Below are 18,701 nucleotides of genomic sequence, written 5' to 3' on the forward strand. Positions count from 1 at the left end.
GGGTGCAGATAACTCTCCAGGAGCCTTGCTGCAGCAGTGCTACTTAAGAAAGTCTACATTCACAGCACCAGAGAAAGCAGCAGAAAATAAAGTGCTGAAGTTCACTCATCAAGATGATTACTTAAGAAAAACCGCATGATCATGAGATGCCCATTTCTTGCTCAAAGAGATGGTAATGTATTTTCCATTAACCTGTTGGATAAGAAAGTTAAAATTCAGGTATTTTAAAGTGTTTTGGTGTTTTGTCTCTCCTTTTTAGGAACTTCCTGGTTGAGTTTTTCCTTTTTTCTGCCAAGATCAAACAGAAAGCTCTAGTGAGTTCAGGATTTACTGAGAATTATTTAAGAACTTTGGAAGACCTGAAAAAACTGCAAAGGAAAAAAAGATGGTAGATATCATGGAAAATCTTCCATGTGAGGTCTAACTGGGCGTGTGTTTGCAATTCTGAAAAAGAGGTAACTGTGGGGCCTATAGCAGAAGCCCATATTGTCAAGAGAGGAAGTTGAACTGGTAAAACTTATGGACTGTTCATCATAAGAAATAACAAGGTGTAAAGCAAAATTAGTTCAGAACAAACAAGAAGAGCAGCAGTGTAGTGTAGTTAATCTGAGTAACTCATTGTCACATGATGGTCCAATGCAGCCTAAGAAAAAATTTTGTCAAAACCAGGTGTCTTTCTTTACCTTATATTGCAATTAAAGGGGAAAACATTTCAGTGGGAGTGCTAGGGCTAGTAGTCATGCCTATCTTATCAGCAATTGAATTTCTCTTTGTGAGGCCTCTTTTGCTTTCCTTACAAAGAAAGATATTTCTAGTACAGTAAGGAGATGAGATTACAGCACTGCACTGGTTGAGACCTGGCTCAAAATGAATCACAGCTCCCTCAACACATATTCAACTGGTACCTCTCTGTTTACTTCTCCCATCACTTGAGAATGGGCTTGATTGTACAGGAGAGCCCTATAACACTTTTCAAGAGAGGGAAATGTTTGCTCATACAACATTCTTATCCAGAGAACCAGTTCAGCCTTGAGATAATGCCTGGGGAACTTAAATCTACTATCAATACACAATGTCTCCATCTGCTGATTGCTGAGAGAGATCTCCATTACCTTTTGCATAACCCAACGGAAAACACACTGCTGATGTTGTGACAGATGGATGCCTGTTTCCAAGTGGGAAGCAGAGCTTTTGTTAAATCCGGTCTCTAAGCGCAACATTGCCTAGCAACTATGGGAAACGGAGACAAGCCAAAAGCATCAGAGAACACATCACCCTGTGCAGCTCAAGGCTTGAGGTTTTTTGTTTGGTTGGGGTTCTGTTTCTTTTTAAAAGAAATTACCCCAGTCTAATCCTGTGTAAAACAATATTAGGTGATTTACACCTTATCATCATAGAAGCAAATGATGTTCTTATAGGAGGAGTGTCAGTGCAACATTTCCCAGAGAAGAACACTGTCTCACTAATTACAAAGAAATTCAGACCCAGTATTGAATGAAATGAAAGACTCTGATATTTTCGTCTTTTATTACAACTTTATCCTAAATCCTCATAATAAGAAGTCATTTTCATTACATATATGCCACTTTCAAGCCCACAGCACTCCAAAGGTGCTTCATTGTGGCGCACTGCTCTTCCTCCTCTCATCCCTTGTAGCAGCACTTGCTCTCTCTTTCCTCCTCCTTCTTTCCAAGAGATATTGCAGAGTATGAGCTGAAGTTCAATAATGACTATTTCAGAGTTTACCTCCCCAGATGACTTTGGGTTAAATAACATCACATTGACAAAAGTGCATGTAGCAAATAACTTTGTTAGCGTTTTTATGCCAGGAACACCAATTCCTTTTACACAGCCTTGGATGCAAAATTGCGGATATCTGGAACTGCTGTCTGAGTGATCTATGACTGCTCAGCTACATTTCCTGTATGCACCACTTCCCTATACTGAAATATCCAGGCCATGCTTTGTTTAGCATTGACTTGGCAGAAAAAAATCTTTGTGTATGTATGTGTGTAAAAGGAAGACAGAGATAGAAGAACAGTGTACGATTTTATATGATTACAAATGTGTATATAAACTACTGAGAAAACGAGGTCTTTCCTCCAAAATTATTTTTTTATTTTTTTTTCTATATACATCTAGGTAATACATATTTTAAATTGGATCAAGGTGTCTTCTAAGCCGAGCTCAACTGGCTCAATATCCTCTACTGCCAGCAGCAGCAACACTGTTTGGATGAGTCGTCCAATGCTTGAACCCTTCTGTAACTGCAACTGGAGGCCTGGTGAGGTAGCACAGGGAAGGTTGAGTGGCACCAGCCGTCCCCGGCAGGCAAATGCAGAGCCTCCTGTCATCTCTGCACCTAGGACAATGTAGAGTTCTGACTCAATTTTTATTTGCATATAATGTAATGCCAAACATCTCATCAGTGCTCTACCAGCATTTAAGCCAGTGCACACAAGTTCGTATTCTCCTGCTGGGTTCAGTGTGACTTGCACCATTTCAGAGATATTGAGCAGCAAACTGCAAGTACATATGGAATCTTGCTTTTGAAAAACTCTGCTTTAATATGAAACAGTCAAACTGGTAGGCAAATACACTGGTTTTCAGCATGTTCTTAATATTTCTAAATATCAAGTAAACAGGAAACTAAAAATGTCTAGCACTTTCTGAGCAGGGCAGTATAGGCTCTAAATAAAGAGGTACTGAAGATTGCTGCTTATACACTGGCAGCATATCTGTGACCGCTGTGTGGTACATAAATACCCAGGCTAATGCTAAACCTGAATCAACTGGGTTATTAATAACAGCACAACTAGGTCAGCAGTGTATTCAGTGTAGACTGATTTATCACGTTTCCTGGGTGAGTTTGCAGCCAACCCTAAGCTTTCTGCAGCTGTAACTAGACTGCTATTGAACAGCAGCCAGGTGATACAAAACTTATGCAAATAATGTCTGCACTATCGTTATTGAAATACCAAGGTGCTCTAGATTTGTATTATGTTTAGATCAGTGAAGAAGGATACTAAAGCTTATATCTATCTGGATTCAGGGGACAAAGATTCTTTATTTGGTCTCAAAAATTAGAAATCTTGTAAAACATGCTCTGCACGAGAGATGCCTACCATAGTGGATTAAATCCTTAAAAATGTGCAGTTTCTGTTACATCTTTATCTAAAGGGAAAATAACCCCCTTTTAGATTAGAACTTGATTAAAACAAGACAGAGAGGGGTTTGGTGCGCTATCTGATCTCAGAGGTGTGAAGTTAGTAGGCTGTATAGCCAACCTTGCCAGCTGCCTCCATCTGCATCAGCAGATAAAGGGCCGGTTCTGATCGACTGATGTGTTGCAATATTGAGTACCACATAATCTAACTTCTAGCTACCTAAACCAGTTAATGGGCTTGATATCATTTGGCTGATAACTATTTACTTTGTATTTGTGCTGAAGCAATAGATTAGAGAAGTCTACACTCTGCATGAGATGCTCACTCAAAGTAAGCAAAGTCAGGCTCCTTTTCATGTCTTAAGTAGCTTATTATGGCCTGGAGAAAGGATTTACAAACTGAAACACTTTTCTGAAGGTTGGTCCTAATTATTTTTCTCTCAGCAGATGAATGACGATCCCCTTCTAACAATGCTCTGGGTTAAGTTCTTGCTGATAAGAAGATTCTAGTCTTTTTTTCCTCCTAAGCAGATTGGTGGTCATGTTTTCTTCCTCTTTAAGAGGTCTTCAGCTATCAGGCTGCAGCATATGCAATTCCATACAGCAGGAACTAAAATAGTTTTGGAAACTTTTTTCCTAGAAATATGGCATATGAAGACTTGAGATATCTTCCTCTTCTCCCCACCCTGCCCCCGAGCTGTGCTGTAAATGAGGAGAGATTTTGATGATCTGCTTTGGGTTCTAAGCACAGAGAGGGAGATTTAGGCTTTCTATTCCTAATTGTTTAACTGTATTTTCAATATAAATCATGTACTGTTCTTGATTTATAATATGTAATACACTTTTTTTTTTTGTCTAAAATTTTCAGAATTTTTTATCTTCAAAGTCTTTCTTGTTGTTATACAACAATACCACACACAAGATTTAATGATTCTGAATCACCATTTTCTTTGGGCGCTGTGCATTGAACTTGACTTATTTTCCACTATTTTTCTGCAACAAGACAAAACTTCTTATAAAACAGAACAATTGTAGTAGTACTCTGACAAGTCCAATTCCTGTGGTACATTGTCACAAAAGAATACCTAAAAAAACCCCAGAATGTCTGTACAAACCTACTAATATGCAGGAGTTAGAACAACATACTACTAAAACCTCAAATACATATTCAGTATGTGTGTTTTTAAAGAAAACTATAAATATGTAAATTTCAGATAAACAAATACAGAATAAAATGCACTAAGAAACTGATATGTAGACAAAGGTTTATTTACACCATACAACATTTTAAATATTTTATACACAGCTGCAGCAGAGAAAGCTACTCTGAGCTTTCCAGAGAAAACTGCAATAATAAAGATGTGAAATATATTATTCATATAAAAGTGAGATTATTACTTTATTGCATTTAAAGCAATGAAGAATGTAGCTCAACAGACATTCATTTAATGACAAAAACTTTGCTTTTATATTATAAAGTAAAAAGTGTAGTAATGGCCAAACAGACTGTTATAAACTTTAAAAACTGCATAAATATATACATTGTGCTTCATGGTGAAGTTTTTTGAAAACTAAACCAAATGAAGCTGTTACAACATGAATCGTTGCTTGAGGTTTATCTATAAAGATTACCTTACAAATCCATTCCACGGGTACTTACAACACACGATGGTAAGAATTGTACACCTGGTTCTCCACTAGCCGCTCTAGTGGGAATATACTGTACGAAAAAAGCCACTGACATTTGGCACAGGAAGATCCTGACATAAAGTAGTCACAATGTTCAGACAGGAGCGTCAGGATTCCCAAAGTCTCTTTATTGTCAGTGCAACAAATTATTTTTGTTTTTGTTTTGTTCAGTTTGTTTTCATTTTTGTTAAACTTCTGTTTGAAAATCACCTTCTTGCACATCTAAAGGCAAGTTCAGACACTTCTCCCATTCTGCTGGTCTGAGTTCTAAAGCGTCTTTTGCCTCTGTGTCTAATACATTTATCGTTGTATAGTGTTGGTAGTCGCCTGGGGTTTTGAAACTGTCCCATGGAGCCTTGCTCGGAGCAGAGTTCTCCTGAAGATCAAAAAAAGAAGAATCAAAATCAAGGATGAAACAGTGTGTTTGCCCTTCATAAGGCTGACTGCTAACGTGCTCTCATGAGACACAGAAGGCAGAGATGGGAAATGGCTTTGCAGGGAGCCAGGCTGGCGAGTGTTCAGCACCGCTGCAACTCCCTCTATGAACAATCACCACTGTGGCAGGCTCCTCACCTGAGCTGCCAGCTGAGCCCCTTCTTGCACAAAAACCAATGTATGTGAGGAATGGCAGAGTGATCCAGTACCAATAGCCATCTTTTTAATAGAGGTTGTGTAGCAAAGTGGGAAAAGAGAAAAACAGGTAATTGAGAAGAGCTTGCTGTCTGAAATATGGAGTGGTTTGAAGCAGAGATTGCCAACTGGATTTTAAATTGGGGTAGGCGCTTGACAGAACCATGGAAACCTAGTCATTGAAAATGCTGTGAGAGCCACCTTGCTTTACAGGCTGAGGAGCTCTAGCATATTAGGAATAACAGACTGAAAGCTGGTTATTTTCTACTGAATTTTTTGTTGTTGTTGTTGAATGCTAAATTTTATAGGGTGAAAGCCATCATGGACTAAGACCAATTTATGATTTCTGCTTTAACATTTTAGGCGGGACATTGTTGCCAAAACTTGGCATTTTTGCACCATTTTAGACGCCTTTAGATTTTCTGCCTGTTCTCAAGCTATCTCTCATGAGAGGTTCCGATCTCCTTTTAGCTCTGTGTCATCATTGCCTCTACTGTGCTGTAGAGCTGAGGCTGTCTAAAATAGCCTGAGATGTCTATATTTAGGCACCTGGATCACTCTCTGACTCTCTTACAAACAGAGCATTCCTCTGGGCAGCTTTTATTAGCAGACCTTTCAAAAACATAGCGCTGATGTGAAACAGAATAAACACCACTCTTCCACTGAGATTCCCTTTGAGATTTTGAATTAATCCAAGCTTTACGTGGACAGCAAATCTCAAACAGGGAGGTGCAAACTTCACATGTCAGCAAATCTCAGAAGGAGGAGTGAGAGAGAACTGGGTGCAAAATAACACATATCACAGCTAAAAGTTCATCAAAGAATCAGGGCCAAATTTCTGCCGGATTAAGGTGATGTAAGTGACGTAAATCCATTGGCCTCACATCTGCTTAATATCTCTTCTTCATGTCTGAAAGCAGCTCTTCTGAAAAAGTTATAGAATACAATGATTCTAGCTCAGTTCCATTTAGTATACAATTTTCACATTATAAGATTACATATGAAATTATTACTAATCATAATATTACTGCTAACAAATATGTCACACTAATTTAACCATTTTAATTAGGTAGAATCAATTATTTCCTTGCTCCCATTATCAGATGTAGTCAGGGTTTCATACATGTGTGTATGAGTGTACGTGTATAAATCTGAATTATGATGATAGCAGAGTCAGCTCAGGATGATTTAATTTTCAGTTTTCCCATAGTAAATATTTATAAACTCATTATGGAAAAGACACAGCATTACAGAACCTGTGTGATTTCTGGACCGTCTCATGTATAGGTGAATCAAACTGGACTTGTTTGTAGTAATTAATTTAATATCTGCTTGCCTAGATAGAGGAAAAGCCCTATTGGCCAAATTACATTAGTGAGCTGCTTTCTCTATATAAAGTCCTTTAGACTTGGCAGGCACATACAGATTTGGAATGTGTTCCCTACAGCTCAATTCCTTGTCCTCTATGATGATGTCAAGTGAGTTAGATATGGTCTACTTGTAAAACCCAATGAGCCTTGACATAGGTTAGGTTAGATTAATGAAAATACCTTTTATTGTAATTTTTGGGGCTATCTAAAGGTGTCTCACAGTAAGGTCATCGCAGGAAGTATAGTGAGTTCAAAGGACTCTTGTTTCATTGTTGTTGTTAAGGATCCATCATATTTTAAATATCTAAGAAGGAAAACTTACCATGCTGCCTGATTTTGGTACATCCCGAAATCTGTCCAGCGTCTGAAATTTCTGATTTAACTCTTGAAACAATTCCATGTGCCTCTTTCTTGTATGCATGACCTTCTGCAAAATGGAACATAATTGCTTATATTTATAATTGAATCTTGGCTTTTTTTCTTCTTCTTTTTTTTTTTTTAAATTTTATTTTATTTCTTTTAAGAGAAGTATTATTTTCCCCAACATAATAAAGTAAATCGAATTTGGCAGGGCCATCTTTTCCCCATAGACTCAACCAATGGAAGTGAATTGCACTGAGCTTTCTCTCTGCTCTGTTCTATGTTTTTCCTGTGTACAAGAGACTGTTTTCACCCCACCTTTATTGAGTTGCTGAAATTAAGGGACACAGATTTTGTGCTAGTCTAGAAATATTTTGAAAATAATGGCAGTTTCTCAGAAAGACTCATGCCCATTAGGAAGATGATTATTTTAGAACTTCTATTTTCAGCATGGATGTTAATATTTTAATTTCTGTAGGAATGTAGCAACTATTTGTAATAGTCCCTGTCAGAGTAATTTTTATGAGAACACTGATCTCAGAAGTTTTGGCCCAAAATGGAAAAGCTCCAAACTTCATGTCTTCAAATTAGACATCTTCTTGTCATTCAGATAATCACAAAATGCAGTTGAAATGGAATTCATCTTAAGAGAAGTAGGCGCAGTTCTTCAATTCTACTTGTTTTCTTATGTCATGGACTGGACAATTGGAAACCACCCTCCGTCTAGCCCATGTACGGGGCACTCTTCCACAAAAACCAAATATACAGAACTCCTGTGCAAGAGGTGAGACCCCAACCAGCCCCCACAGTTGGAGGAGATCCTTGACTTGGCAGCTACACGGACAGTGAAGCCTTTTTTCAAGGCCAGAGTGTCAAGCGTACCCTCTGCATTGTTTCCAAACAAGTTCACACTCAGGCAGGGACTCAGACAGGGCTCTGGAGCAAAGCTGAAGGCTACTCACTGTCAAACCAGTCTCACAGTTCTGTGGTCTGGGTAGAGAGGGGACAGGAGGGGCTGGGGATGCTTCACCTCAGTCCAACAGCAGATGGGCTCAGCTTGGCCTTTCTTAAGCTTTTGTAACTGCTTGAACTTGAGTTAAAGCTAGGGCAGCAGCCAATAATGTTGATAGAAAAGGAGCAGGATACCATCCTCTATGCATGTCCACTGATTGTCAAGTCTGATTTTCCCTGGCGTTGTGTGTGACAAACTCTGCGAACTTACATACCCAGTACCTGAGTGTGACCCTTCCCAGCAAGTAACGCTCTGCTATGTCTGGGTTAGTACCTTTTAAAATGGAGTGGCAGTAGCCAACCCCCAAATAATGCTTTACCAAACCCAATTTTAACTGTTATCTTTCACTTGCATTCTGTATTTATAAATTTTATGAAATAAGGCTGCTGTCTTGATCATGCATTTCTACTGCTACGCTCTAATAACTGTATCAACCTTAATAAAGCTACACTGTAAGTTGAGAACTTGTTTCGCTTCTGAGAACAGGAAATTGGCAACATTATTCACAGAAGAGACATGAGCTAGAGCAAGCAATTAAAGACCTATTAGAACTTAACATGAATTGTGCAGTGAATGAGAGAAACAATTTTGCAGGTTTTGGTGAGGATCTCCTTGCAAAATACGATTTAACTAGTATTAGTTGATCCAAATTTATGAGGGAAGTTTCACTTAAGTCACTTCCTAGGGATTCTTTGAAGCTATTGTTGTTATGGTAGACAGGGATATCTAGCAAATTTTATATACATAGAATTAAAAAAAGAAATGTTCTACCTCAAAGACTATTATTGGCTGAAATAGGGAGACATGCTGAAGGGAATAAAACAGATTTGGTGGGTTAGAATACCACCTCTAAAAGCAGGAAATAGCATATGACTGTGAAACAAGTATCTCCAGTTGGAAACTTTTTAATAGAAGGCTAGGATTATAGAGAATGTTTCTTTCTGATATTTTTTCTGAATCATGTACCCAAGAATTTGTTAAATAGCAAATATGAATAATGCAAATGTCTTACTCAGTTCATCACATTATTCCTGAGGAGAAGTAGGTGGGAGGAAAAATTAAACACTTGCAGTGGGAAGTTTGCCAGAAAAAAAGGCTTTACATTTTATTCTTAATAGCGGAATGACTGGTATGCACATGTACCTATGGATCTTTTGGCCGCTTTGTGTTTTCTTTACTTCCATTCCATAATACCTACCCACTGAGACCCTCCCCTCCCCACTGCTTAGAAAGAATGATCTGAACTAAAGGTGAAGTAACTTAAATTTCCAAATTTAACTCTTCTTTTATAGACTTCTTTTAAATTCTTTGTTAGGAAGTACCATCTTATCTCCTCTGTAGAAAACGTGCTCTGTTGGGTAACTCTCTTTTATAAGAAAATAACCCACATAGTATTTGCGGGGGTTTAATCTGTTTTCTCTATTAAATGAGCAATGTGGAAAACACAGTTTTATCAGTCTTAGAAATACATAAGTTTTAGCAATACAGAGCTGGAGATCTTGACCAGTACATACTAGGATGATCCTAGTAGCATCGAGACCTGAACAGGATGGAAAAGGAGCTTCTCGTGTGCCCCTTCAAAAACATGCCTTCTCTAGGTGCAGCTGGGGATGTGCCCATTAAGGCCACATCCCCTCGAGAAGCATTTGTGCTGGCCCTCAGGCTACAGACATGTTTTCTTCTGGTCTTTCCTGCAGCCTCTGCAATTCTTTTACTCCGTGACCTGAAGTGGGCGAGACTGAACTGACACCCCTTCCACATTTCTACCCCCACTCACAAGTAACATCAAGGGTGTATTTTGAAAAGACTGAGCCTTAGTCTGATGAGCATCTACTACTATTACTATCTACTATTCAAGGGCGGATGGCTACCATCAAGATGGGGAGGACTTCAAACATAACTCTGTACCCAGCTACATTTTTATTTATGACAGGGTTTTAGCTGAACTCTACCTCAAGCATAAATATTCTTACAAAGATTTGAAGATTTGTGGTCAATCTTTTGAAGGACAGTAATAATATTGAGTTTGCCTTTGAGATATTCTATATTGTCAGAGGTAAAAATGCTCTCTTTCAAGTATGGTATGAAATAGGTAAGTGAAAAGAACAGATGGGGAAATGCCTTCCCAGCCCTACAATGGAAACATGCTGTGATTTCAAGATGTTATAGGTACGATCAGTTGCCAGACTTGGGAGTGGTAAAGGATTTTTCCCTGCAGGCACATTTTCTTCACCTTTGTCTTTAAGAGATGTCCTCAGGTCAGTAAGAGGAAGATTTAAAACTTTTGTGTGAATTTGCAATTTTGTTATAACGAATACCTATTGCAAATCAAATTCTGAAAGAAATCAACTCCAGCAATAAATGATGAATTAGCATTATTGCTGGTGAGAGTCAACTGCTCTGTGGAAACAAAAGAAGACATTCTGGTATTCACACTTGTTCTGTGTATTCTTGCTCTTTCTCAAGGCTGGAGCTCAAAAAGAACCAGAAATTACTTGAATCCTGGGGAACAGGGTGATAGGCACTTTTCTGAATTATTTGGCATAAATGTTATTACAAGTAGATGCAATGAATGCCTCATAGAAAGGGGACAACGGGGTGAATGGCTGGGGAAATCCGGGAGTTAGACCGTCTCATAGACTTTAAAGGTAATTGTGATCTTGAATGTTAAAATGCATGTGAATAATACTATTTAACTCTCCTGTACATTTTTGTAAGTGTCAGAGCACACCTATTATAAAGTCCTCTTGGGAATTTCCACAGCATCTGTATTTTTGTTCAACATAATTAGAATGAATTTCATTTGATCTGACAGCTAAGTATTAGTGCTGAGCCTTCATGAAAAAACTACCTGTCCAGCTTTAGGGAAAAGCAGAACATAATGACCGCAGCTGGAGGGCACTTATCTGGGGTCACCTCAACCAGTAGCAGCAAGGATCCAAAGTGAGCAGACCTATTAATTGTGGTCATGTTTTGGATACCAGACTGCATGAATGAGCCTGAATTAATCCTTGGTAATCACAAGAAAAGAGCTGTAAAGCTGTTCCATGTTGACTGTTCATTTTAGCATACTTCAATGTTCAAATACATTAGTCAGTGTTTTGCAAAATCTAATAGTGGACAGTATATTATTTAGTAGTAATACTTCTTGCCTACAGACTAAACCCAGTATGTTACAGTCATTCTTTTTGCTACATAACGGGATAATTTAAGAATGTAATGCTGAAATATTTTCAAAGAGAAAACAAGAAAATAGTGGCCCAGTTCTTAAGAGACCCCTCTCTAAGATCTGTGGTAAGGGCTGGCCAGTTTGGATGTCATCTTTTTTCTCTCTCTCTCTCTTTCCTTTGGCACGAGACATAAGCTTTCTATAACACTACCCAGCAGTCACAAGACTTTTTTTATTTATAGTCCATTGCAAAGGCCTTTAAAACTACACCCATATTTCTATATATATTAGAGATAACAGGACCAGAGACAATTTTATGGTATCGAGTACAGTCATAGTCTGCCTGTGTCCACATGACATAGCAGCTGGCTTTGAGTTTGAGCTGTGGCTCCAGAAAAAAAAGTTTGCTTTTCATGTATTTTGTTGTTTTACTTCCAAATGTCCATATTAAAGTAAGTGTTGCATTGTGGTCCACCAGCATAGTCTTTTTTTTTTTTTTAAGAAATTAAAAAATGCAAACTGTGACTCTACTGTAGTGTGTCAAACATGTCCAAGATCATTCTCTGGCACCATTTAGCATGGAATGTTCTCCATGTTCTCCACAAATGCTATGAAATTCTCTTAGTCTCCAAAATAAGAACTCTACAACCAAATTGCCTATTATGAATGGTACCTAGGTTGCATTAGTTCCCTGAGGACGTTTCAGGAATTGTTTGGAGAGACAAGGGTAACCCAGACTAAAACAGTAAAGATCATTCTAAAAATTCATTCATATTAAAACTGGCATTTTGGCACCCAGAAATATTCCATCAAATGTCTTCAGCAAGATAGGTATAGCCTGAGGGTTTGTCTTGTATAGATATAGAGAGACGTGTGAGAGGTTGTGGGTGTAGAGACTGCTGGGAGAGTGTTAAAAGGATGGAGCTTGACACAATCTTATCTGTACTGTGTATTTCACATTTGTTATCCTCAGAACTGTGGAAGGATAGTTTCTTGGAGAGTGACAAATGTCACTGGTCACAGACAAAGCAGAGAAGGTGTTAAATATTTAAGTAGTATGGCCAATCACTCTAGCTTGACCTCACCTCCAGGCTCTGTTCTATTTTGAAGTCAAGCTGCTTTGAAGTATCAGAAGAGCAGTGCTTTGGCCACAAAACACTATCTCTATCCCCTTCATCAGTATGCCTTGCTGAGTGAAGGAAGCTAGGTGACTACTTGAACATTTTATGGCTTTTTTATTTTGCTTTACCACAGACAGTCAGCCATGCTATGTGTAAGAACACAGGAAAGCCCACAGGCTTAATCAGAGGAACCATGAAACAGGGAGGTGAGATGAGGTTAGTCTGAGTCAGTACTTCTAAAACACAGCAGCGACTGGCACAGTATCGTTGCTGCTCTCACTTCTTTGGCAGTGACACTAATGGCCCCATCCTTACTTTTTTAGAAAAAGTATATATTCCTGCATTTTAATAATTCTTCTAAAAATATTAGGCCATGGAGCAACAATGCTGCAAACAAGAAAAAGGCGTAAGCATCTTAAATACACTATGTGTGTCAAAAGAAAGCATGTAATTGGCGGCCTGATTCCTGAGAGCAGAATGTGTACGGTGTTGTTGGTGTTAATTTGGTGTTGGACCATGATCCGCTGAGTGATAGTAAGAACGTTTTAGTATCTGTTGCCATGGAGATTGTTCTCGTCATGAACAGCATGATATTCCTACCTTTCAATAAAACAGTAAAATTCAGAATTCTCTATATCCCAATAATTATAAAACTTATATTCATATTGATTGCATTTAATTTTAGAATTGTTTCCACCTCAAAATTTTGCTGTTGATTCATGTTTTTCTTCTTCCTTTCTATACATTTATCCTAAAGCATATTTAGGATACTATTTCCATTTTATCTTCCTTAAACTTATTGTGTGAATCTTTGCCTGGTGTATCATTTGAGAAATTAGGTGACTGCTTAAGGTAACTATACTCTCTGGGGAAAAATGACATAGGGGATTAAGGCATGATGTTAAATTACCAAGAAACCCCAATCGGACACAGAAGGTGAGCATTTCAGCAAACGCAAGTCACCAAAGCAAACTCTTCTCTCATTGTGAGGCTTCTCTCACCACTGCTATGGATGCATTTGGCTAGTTCTGCCTCTTTCTTCTCTGTGTACTAGAATCTGAAATCTGAATGTACATGTGCTGTGCTTACAGCTGACATAATAATATAAACTGCTTTTGTTTGTATACACAGAGGGTGATTTATAAAGTTATAGTTGATATATACTGATCACTGGATGTTAAAGTTTAGTCCAAGATCTGTAGCTTCCTTGCAAATATGATTGTTCAACTTGTCTGGAGACATAGATAATGAATTATATCCCACTATTAACATTCATGGACAGACAATCTGTGCAAAAACCCCAAATCCATAAATTATTAACATCCCCTTGAAAACTAACTGCTGTATTGCTTCTAGTAGAGAGTAGAGAAAAAAACCTCAAATAAACAAAGCTCAGCCTTTATCATACTGAAGGGGACAGAACAAAATAATCATTAACTAGCACAAACAAACCTCAGTGTGGTGGATGCGCACGCCCCACCGTGCGACACTCATTCAATGGGGTCTAAGTCTGAAATTGTGGATATTCAATGTGAACAACCTTACTTGAACTTGATTTTTTATATAGCATATGATCCATAAGATTTGACAACTCCAGTGCTTCATCATTCAAAATTTGACACATTCACAATCACTATTTGGATGTGAAACTCATATGCCAGTTATTAGTATTGAAGAAAGAGAGAACAAATTATTGAGAACCTCCTGAACAAAGTAACCTTCTGCAACAATATGGCCTGTCTTACTGAAGTGTCACACTTTTTCAATAGATAGATAGCAAGCAAAACAAAAAAAAAACCCAACCAAACAAAAAAAAAACAGATGAAAATGAAGAGGCAGAGAATTAAAAAACTGAAACCATGATGGTTAATATTGCAACATGACAGTTTGATCTCAGAATATTTTACAAACAAGTTGCACCAAAGTAGTTTTAATGAATTGCTCATCATGTTCCAGTATCAATTGAACAACCCTATGACATCTACTATGTCAGAAGGCTAAAATCTGGTAAAATGAACACTTCACATTTACTTATAGGAAAATACTTTTAATAATCAGGAATAATTCAGTAAAACTTACTTCAAAGTCAAGGTCCGAATAACGTGATTTTCTTCTCTATTAAGCAGTAAAAAAGAAAGAAAAAAGAGGTTGTATTAACAAGGGGACTATTCACTAAATCATAGTAACGAGTCTAAATAACATTGGTTTTTTATTAGATATATACTAGGTATTTGGTGAGAGGTTGTAGATTTTATCTTGATAATTTAAGATTAAGGCATGACTTTGCATACAGTTTTTTAGATCAGTACCAAATTATTTTATCTCAAATAAACCAGACTGCATTTCACTGGGATGCATAACATGCATGTTATTTTGCATGCAATTGAACCTGTTAGTGTATAAAATATATTTGTTTCTATACTTTCTGTGGTATTTACAAATTATCATCGTATTTATACTTTCTACACAGCTATCTATACATATCTATGATTTAGATTTGTACAGCTATACAGAAATTGATTCTTTCCTACATCAAGTTTACATTGGTACAACTCCGTTGATTTTAATGGAATAAATGACAGCAAAATAAAGCCGAAGCCATCTATACTTTCCATAGCTTCAGCTTGTTTCTTTGCAATGACAATCTGGATGGAGAAAGCAATGGTTTCATTTTACGCTTATGACAAATCTGATTAAAGCATCTGATATAAAGCAAGAATGATTTACTAGTGAGGTAATCACTTGTATACAGTGCAACAGAATATGGTTGCTATCACAAGTAGTTTAGCATAGATTTTTTTACAGATCCTAAAAAGAAACAATTACAAAGTCAAATTATATCAGAGAAGAAATATATATAAAGAAGATATAGAAATATCGTTTTTTTTATTGTAAGGCTGGAAATTGAATGACTTGCAATAGACTAAAGTGATGTAGAAACAGTGACTGGAAGAGCTGAAAAAAAGAGTGAAAGGACATGCAAATGGAAAGAAAAGACACATTCTCCTTCAGCAAGAAGAGTTAAAGGAAGGGAAAAGTACCCTAAGAAAAGAAAATGGCTTGCTGCTACTATTTAACCCTAATTTTTGTGGTAAGATAGGAGGGCTTCAAGTCATGGTGAATGAACCTTTTCAAATATCACCAAGTTTCTGCAGCAGGATACAAATTAAGCCCATTAAGTGAAGATAAATAATGTTACTGACTTTCTAAGACTTTTTTTTTTTTAATCATTTAACAAACATGCAGGCTTTAGTAAGTTTTTATATTTTCTTGCAACAGGAGGAAATAATTTTACAAGTGTTTCAGTTGTAGAAAGCAGAAAATGTTTACTTTCTGAGCTCTTGATAGTACTACTTTGTGACATATTGTCTGGTTTTGTAGTAAAATTTTGATGCTTTGATCCACAATAATATGAAGAAGATCACTGTAGCACTGTTGGAACACTCTGATGCCTGAAGAGCTCAGAGGCAGTATAAAAGAACAGTCTATAAAACAATTAAACCAAACAACAACAACAAGCTTTGGAGAAGCTATCTTTAATCAGCAAGGCTTGATTTAATGTAGCACACTTAAAATAGACTATTTAAAAATAAACAATTCTGCAAAAATATGCATCATGAAAACATGGAAACAACAAAGGTCTTGGATGTAAGAAAAATATGAGGACATTATGCCCATATTTTTAAAGTAGCTAAGTTCTTATTTCTCATTCATGTTAAGGGGGCCTCGGTACAGGTGTAACTTTGACATAGACCTTAATTGTTCCACAGTGAACCAGCACCTGAAGAAATCTACGTCTCTCTAATGAGGGAAGATCTATTTTCAAGGTGCAATTAGAGCACATCTACCACTGTAAAGGTTCAGTTGTTACAAAAGAAACTTGTACAGCAGATAATGAGGTGAAGTTTACAGGAGCAGCTTTGAAAAAGCTGTTTTTAAGCTACAGTTCAATAATAAATGTGATATCATTGAACTGTTTGACTGAGAATCCTAAGTGAAAACATGGAAAATTTAGGAAGAAATGTGGTGTTTGCTAGACACTGTGATTTATAAAATTGGAGCATTTGTATTTTGACTTAAGTGTGCTTGACCGTAGTGAAAATATTCTTGGCACAGCTGGATTATTAGGTTTTGTAGCTAGGCAACTCTACCACTGTTTACATGGTAAAAAGACATATCTAACAGACTAACATATTTAACTGTTCCATTGTCAGAAAATCATAACTGTTACGATTCTGCTGTTAGATCACACCAGTTATGAACAAACAATTCATACTACAGGTTTATCTCAGTTAGAATTTTTCTAGGGCTCAATAAGAATCTATCGCAAACACGTTTATTTTAAACTCTAGTCTTCAAAGTGAAGTTGGATTATCTATTAGAGAAATACACTGTAGTAAACATTCTTGGAGCGATAGAAGAGATGACCTGGCAAGGTTTTTTCCACCTCTGATCTCTACAGCTCTTTGATCTTAATTGACGAAATCCATCTGACAGCAAAAAAACGGCACCCACCTTTCATCCCATGACCAAAGTGAAACTCTGAGAAAAGAGGATCACAGTAGTAATTTATTTTAAATCAATTTTACTTTGCGCTAATCGTGTATAGCTTCACTCTGTAATTCCAAAGCAACTTAAACACTGCTCACTGAGGGACAAAAATCGAATACTGAAGAATAATTTCCATACACCAGCATGTGCTAACCTGTTGACACCAGGAAAGAGCTGCTCTTACTAAATGACTAACAAAACCCCTCTCCATCTCTTTAAAATGGCAAATGCCTGATTTTCCCCTTATTCTAGTCTGTGTTACACCACTACCCAATTAATTACAGGAGATACTCCTGAAGATATATTACATTGTGCAAAATATAATTGAAACCAGAGATACCATATTATAGTGAGGGTTTTAACCATGCTTCCATCAATATAAAGCCTTATTATCAGCAGTTTACAATTCACCCTGAGATTAGATTTGACTTACAAGATCTTAGCCTGGGGAGGATTTTTTCCCTGAACAAAATTAAAAGAAAATCTTTTGTGGCCCTCAGAGATACAAAAGTGGAAAGGGGATAGACAGTATTGATTTAAAATGTCTTTTGTGTGCATATAACTGAAAAAATCCTTAGTTTCTGAATAGAAGATTATGTTGGCTATTACATCATAAGGTGATCTAGACATAAAGCAAGTAAATAATTTTTGTGAAAAGTTGGATTAGCTTTTTAATGTGGGAATTTTAAGTCTTTAAAATATGCTAGCAAATTTAGTACATAAACACACAATACAAACATAACTTCAGAGATCTCGATTTAAAACTATTCCGTCAAATTATTCCAGTTTGCTGCTCCCTTTTTAATACAGTAACCTGCAGATGTGTTTACTCAACCAACCAAACCCACTTATTTTGTGTTTCTGAAGGCTTTGAGGGGAAACTGACCATTTCTTAAATGGACAAGCAATTGAAAATATGTTTCTTAATGATCATACGTAGTTAAGGTAGATGCTTATAATAGAAAGTCTGAAATACATGCTACACTTCGTAATACTGACTACAATTTCAGTTCTTTACATCTTCAGTTGCAAAATCAGCTCTGCCTGATTCTGCCGCTGCTCCTGTATGGTAATCTGAAAATCAGCTGCAACAATTTCTGAAGTCAGAGGAATCAGAAATCTACTCACTGAAGTGAAAGACAGAGAGGTTGTTATAGGACCAGACTTCATTTCACTAAGAGTCACAAAATTGGCAAGAACTGTCTCCACAGCTTATTGAAGAATGAAATGAGGAATGGGAGGGAGAGAAGTCTGAGATACAGAATGCCTGAAAATAAATCCAATGTGGAAACATGATAAAGAGGAAATTCCTTTGGTGTTTGTCTCTCTATTTTTGTTCTCTCTCTCTTTTTGCTTCTCATAAATCAAAATGACTTCACACCGTTTTGCTTTTGTTCTGCCTGATTCTCTGGTACTTTGTTGACAAGATTGACTATTTTAACCATGTATTTCTTCTCTCCTTTCCTATTCTCTCTCATTTTTTCTGTCTTATTTTCTTTCATTTTATTTTAGACCTTGCTCCTTTCCTGATGCTTTTATTTCATTCTTCCTAACACCTTCATTTTAAGCTGCCTCTCCATTTCTGCCATCTTTCTTTTACTTTTTTCTGCATTATTGTCTTTCTTTTCTCTCC

General features: G+C 37.1%; 1 protein-coding gene across 7 annotated transcripts in view; it reads right to left on the reverse strand.

The window, feature by feature from the left end:
- Nucleotides 1–4,414: 4,414 nt before the first annotated feature.
- The window catches only part of ADGRB3 (adhesion G protein-coupled receptor B3), a 445,285-nt gene continuing 430,998 nt past the window's right edge, over nucleotides 4,415–18,701 (reverse strand). For 6 of the 7 annotated variants that reach the window (XM_071806930.1, XM_071806929.1, XM_065834941.2 and 3 more), the window contains 3 exons: nucleotides 14,597–14,632; nucleotides 7,178–7,282; nucleotides 4,415–5,231 (listed from right to left, as the gene is read on the reverse strand). In XM_071806930.1, the coding sequence (XP_071663031.1) occupies nucleotides 5,043–5,231; nucleotides 7,178–7,282; nucleotides 14,597–14,632 (330 nt within the window). In that variant the 3' untranslated portion in view covers nucleotides 4,415–5,042. The remainder of the gene's footprint in view (nucleotides 5,232–7,177; nucleotides 7,283–14,596; nucleotides 14,633–18,701) is intronic. The other variant, XM_071806927.1, reaches the window with a different exon arrangement.

This window comes from Patagioenas fasciata, chromosome 3 (assembly GCF_037038585.1).
Source record: "Patagioenas fasciata isolate bPatFas1 chromosome 3, bPatFas1.hap1, whole genome shotgun sequence".
Classification (NCBI taxonomy): Eukaryota; Metazoa; Chordata; class Aves; order Columbiformes; family Columbidae; genus Patagioenas; species Patagioenas fasciata.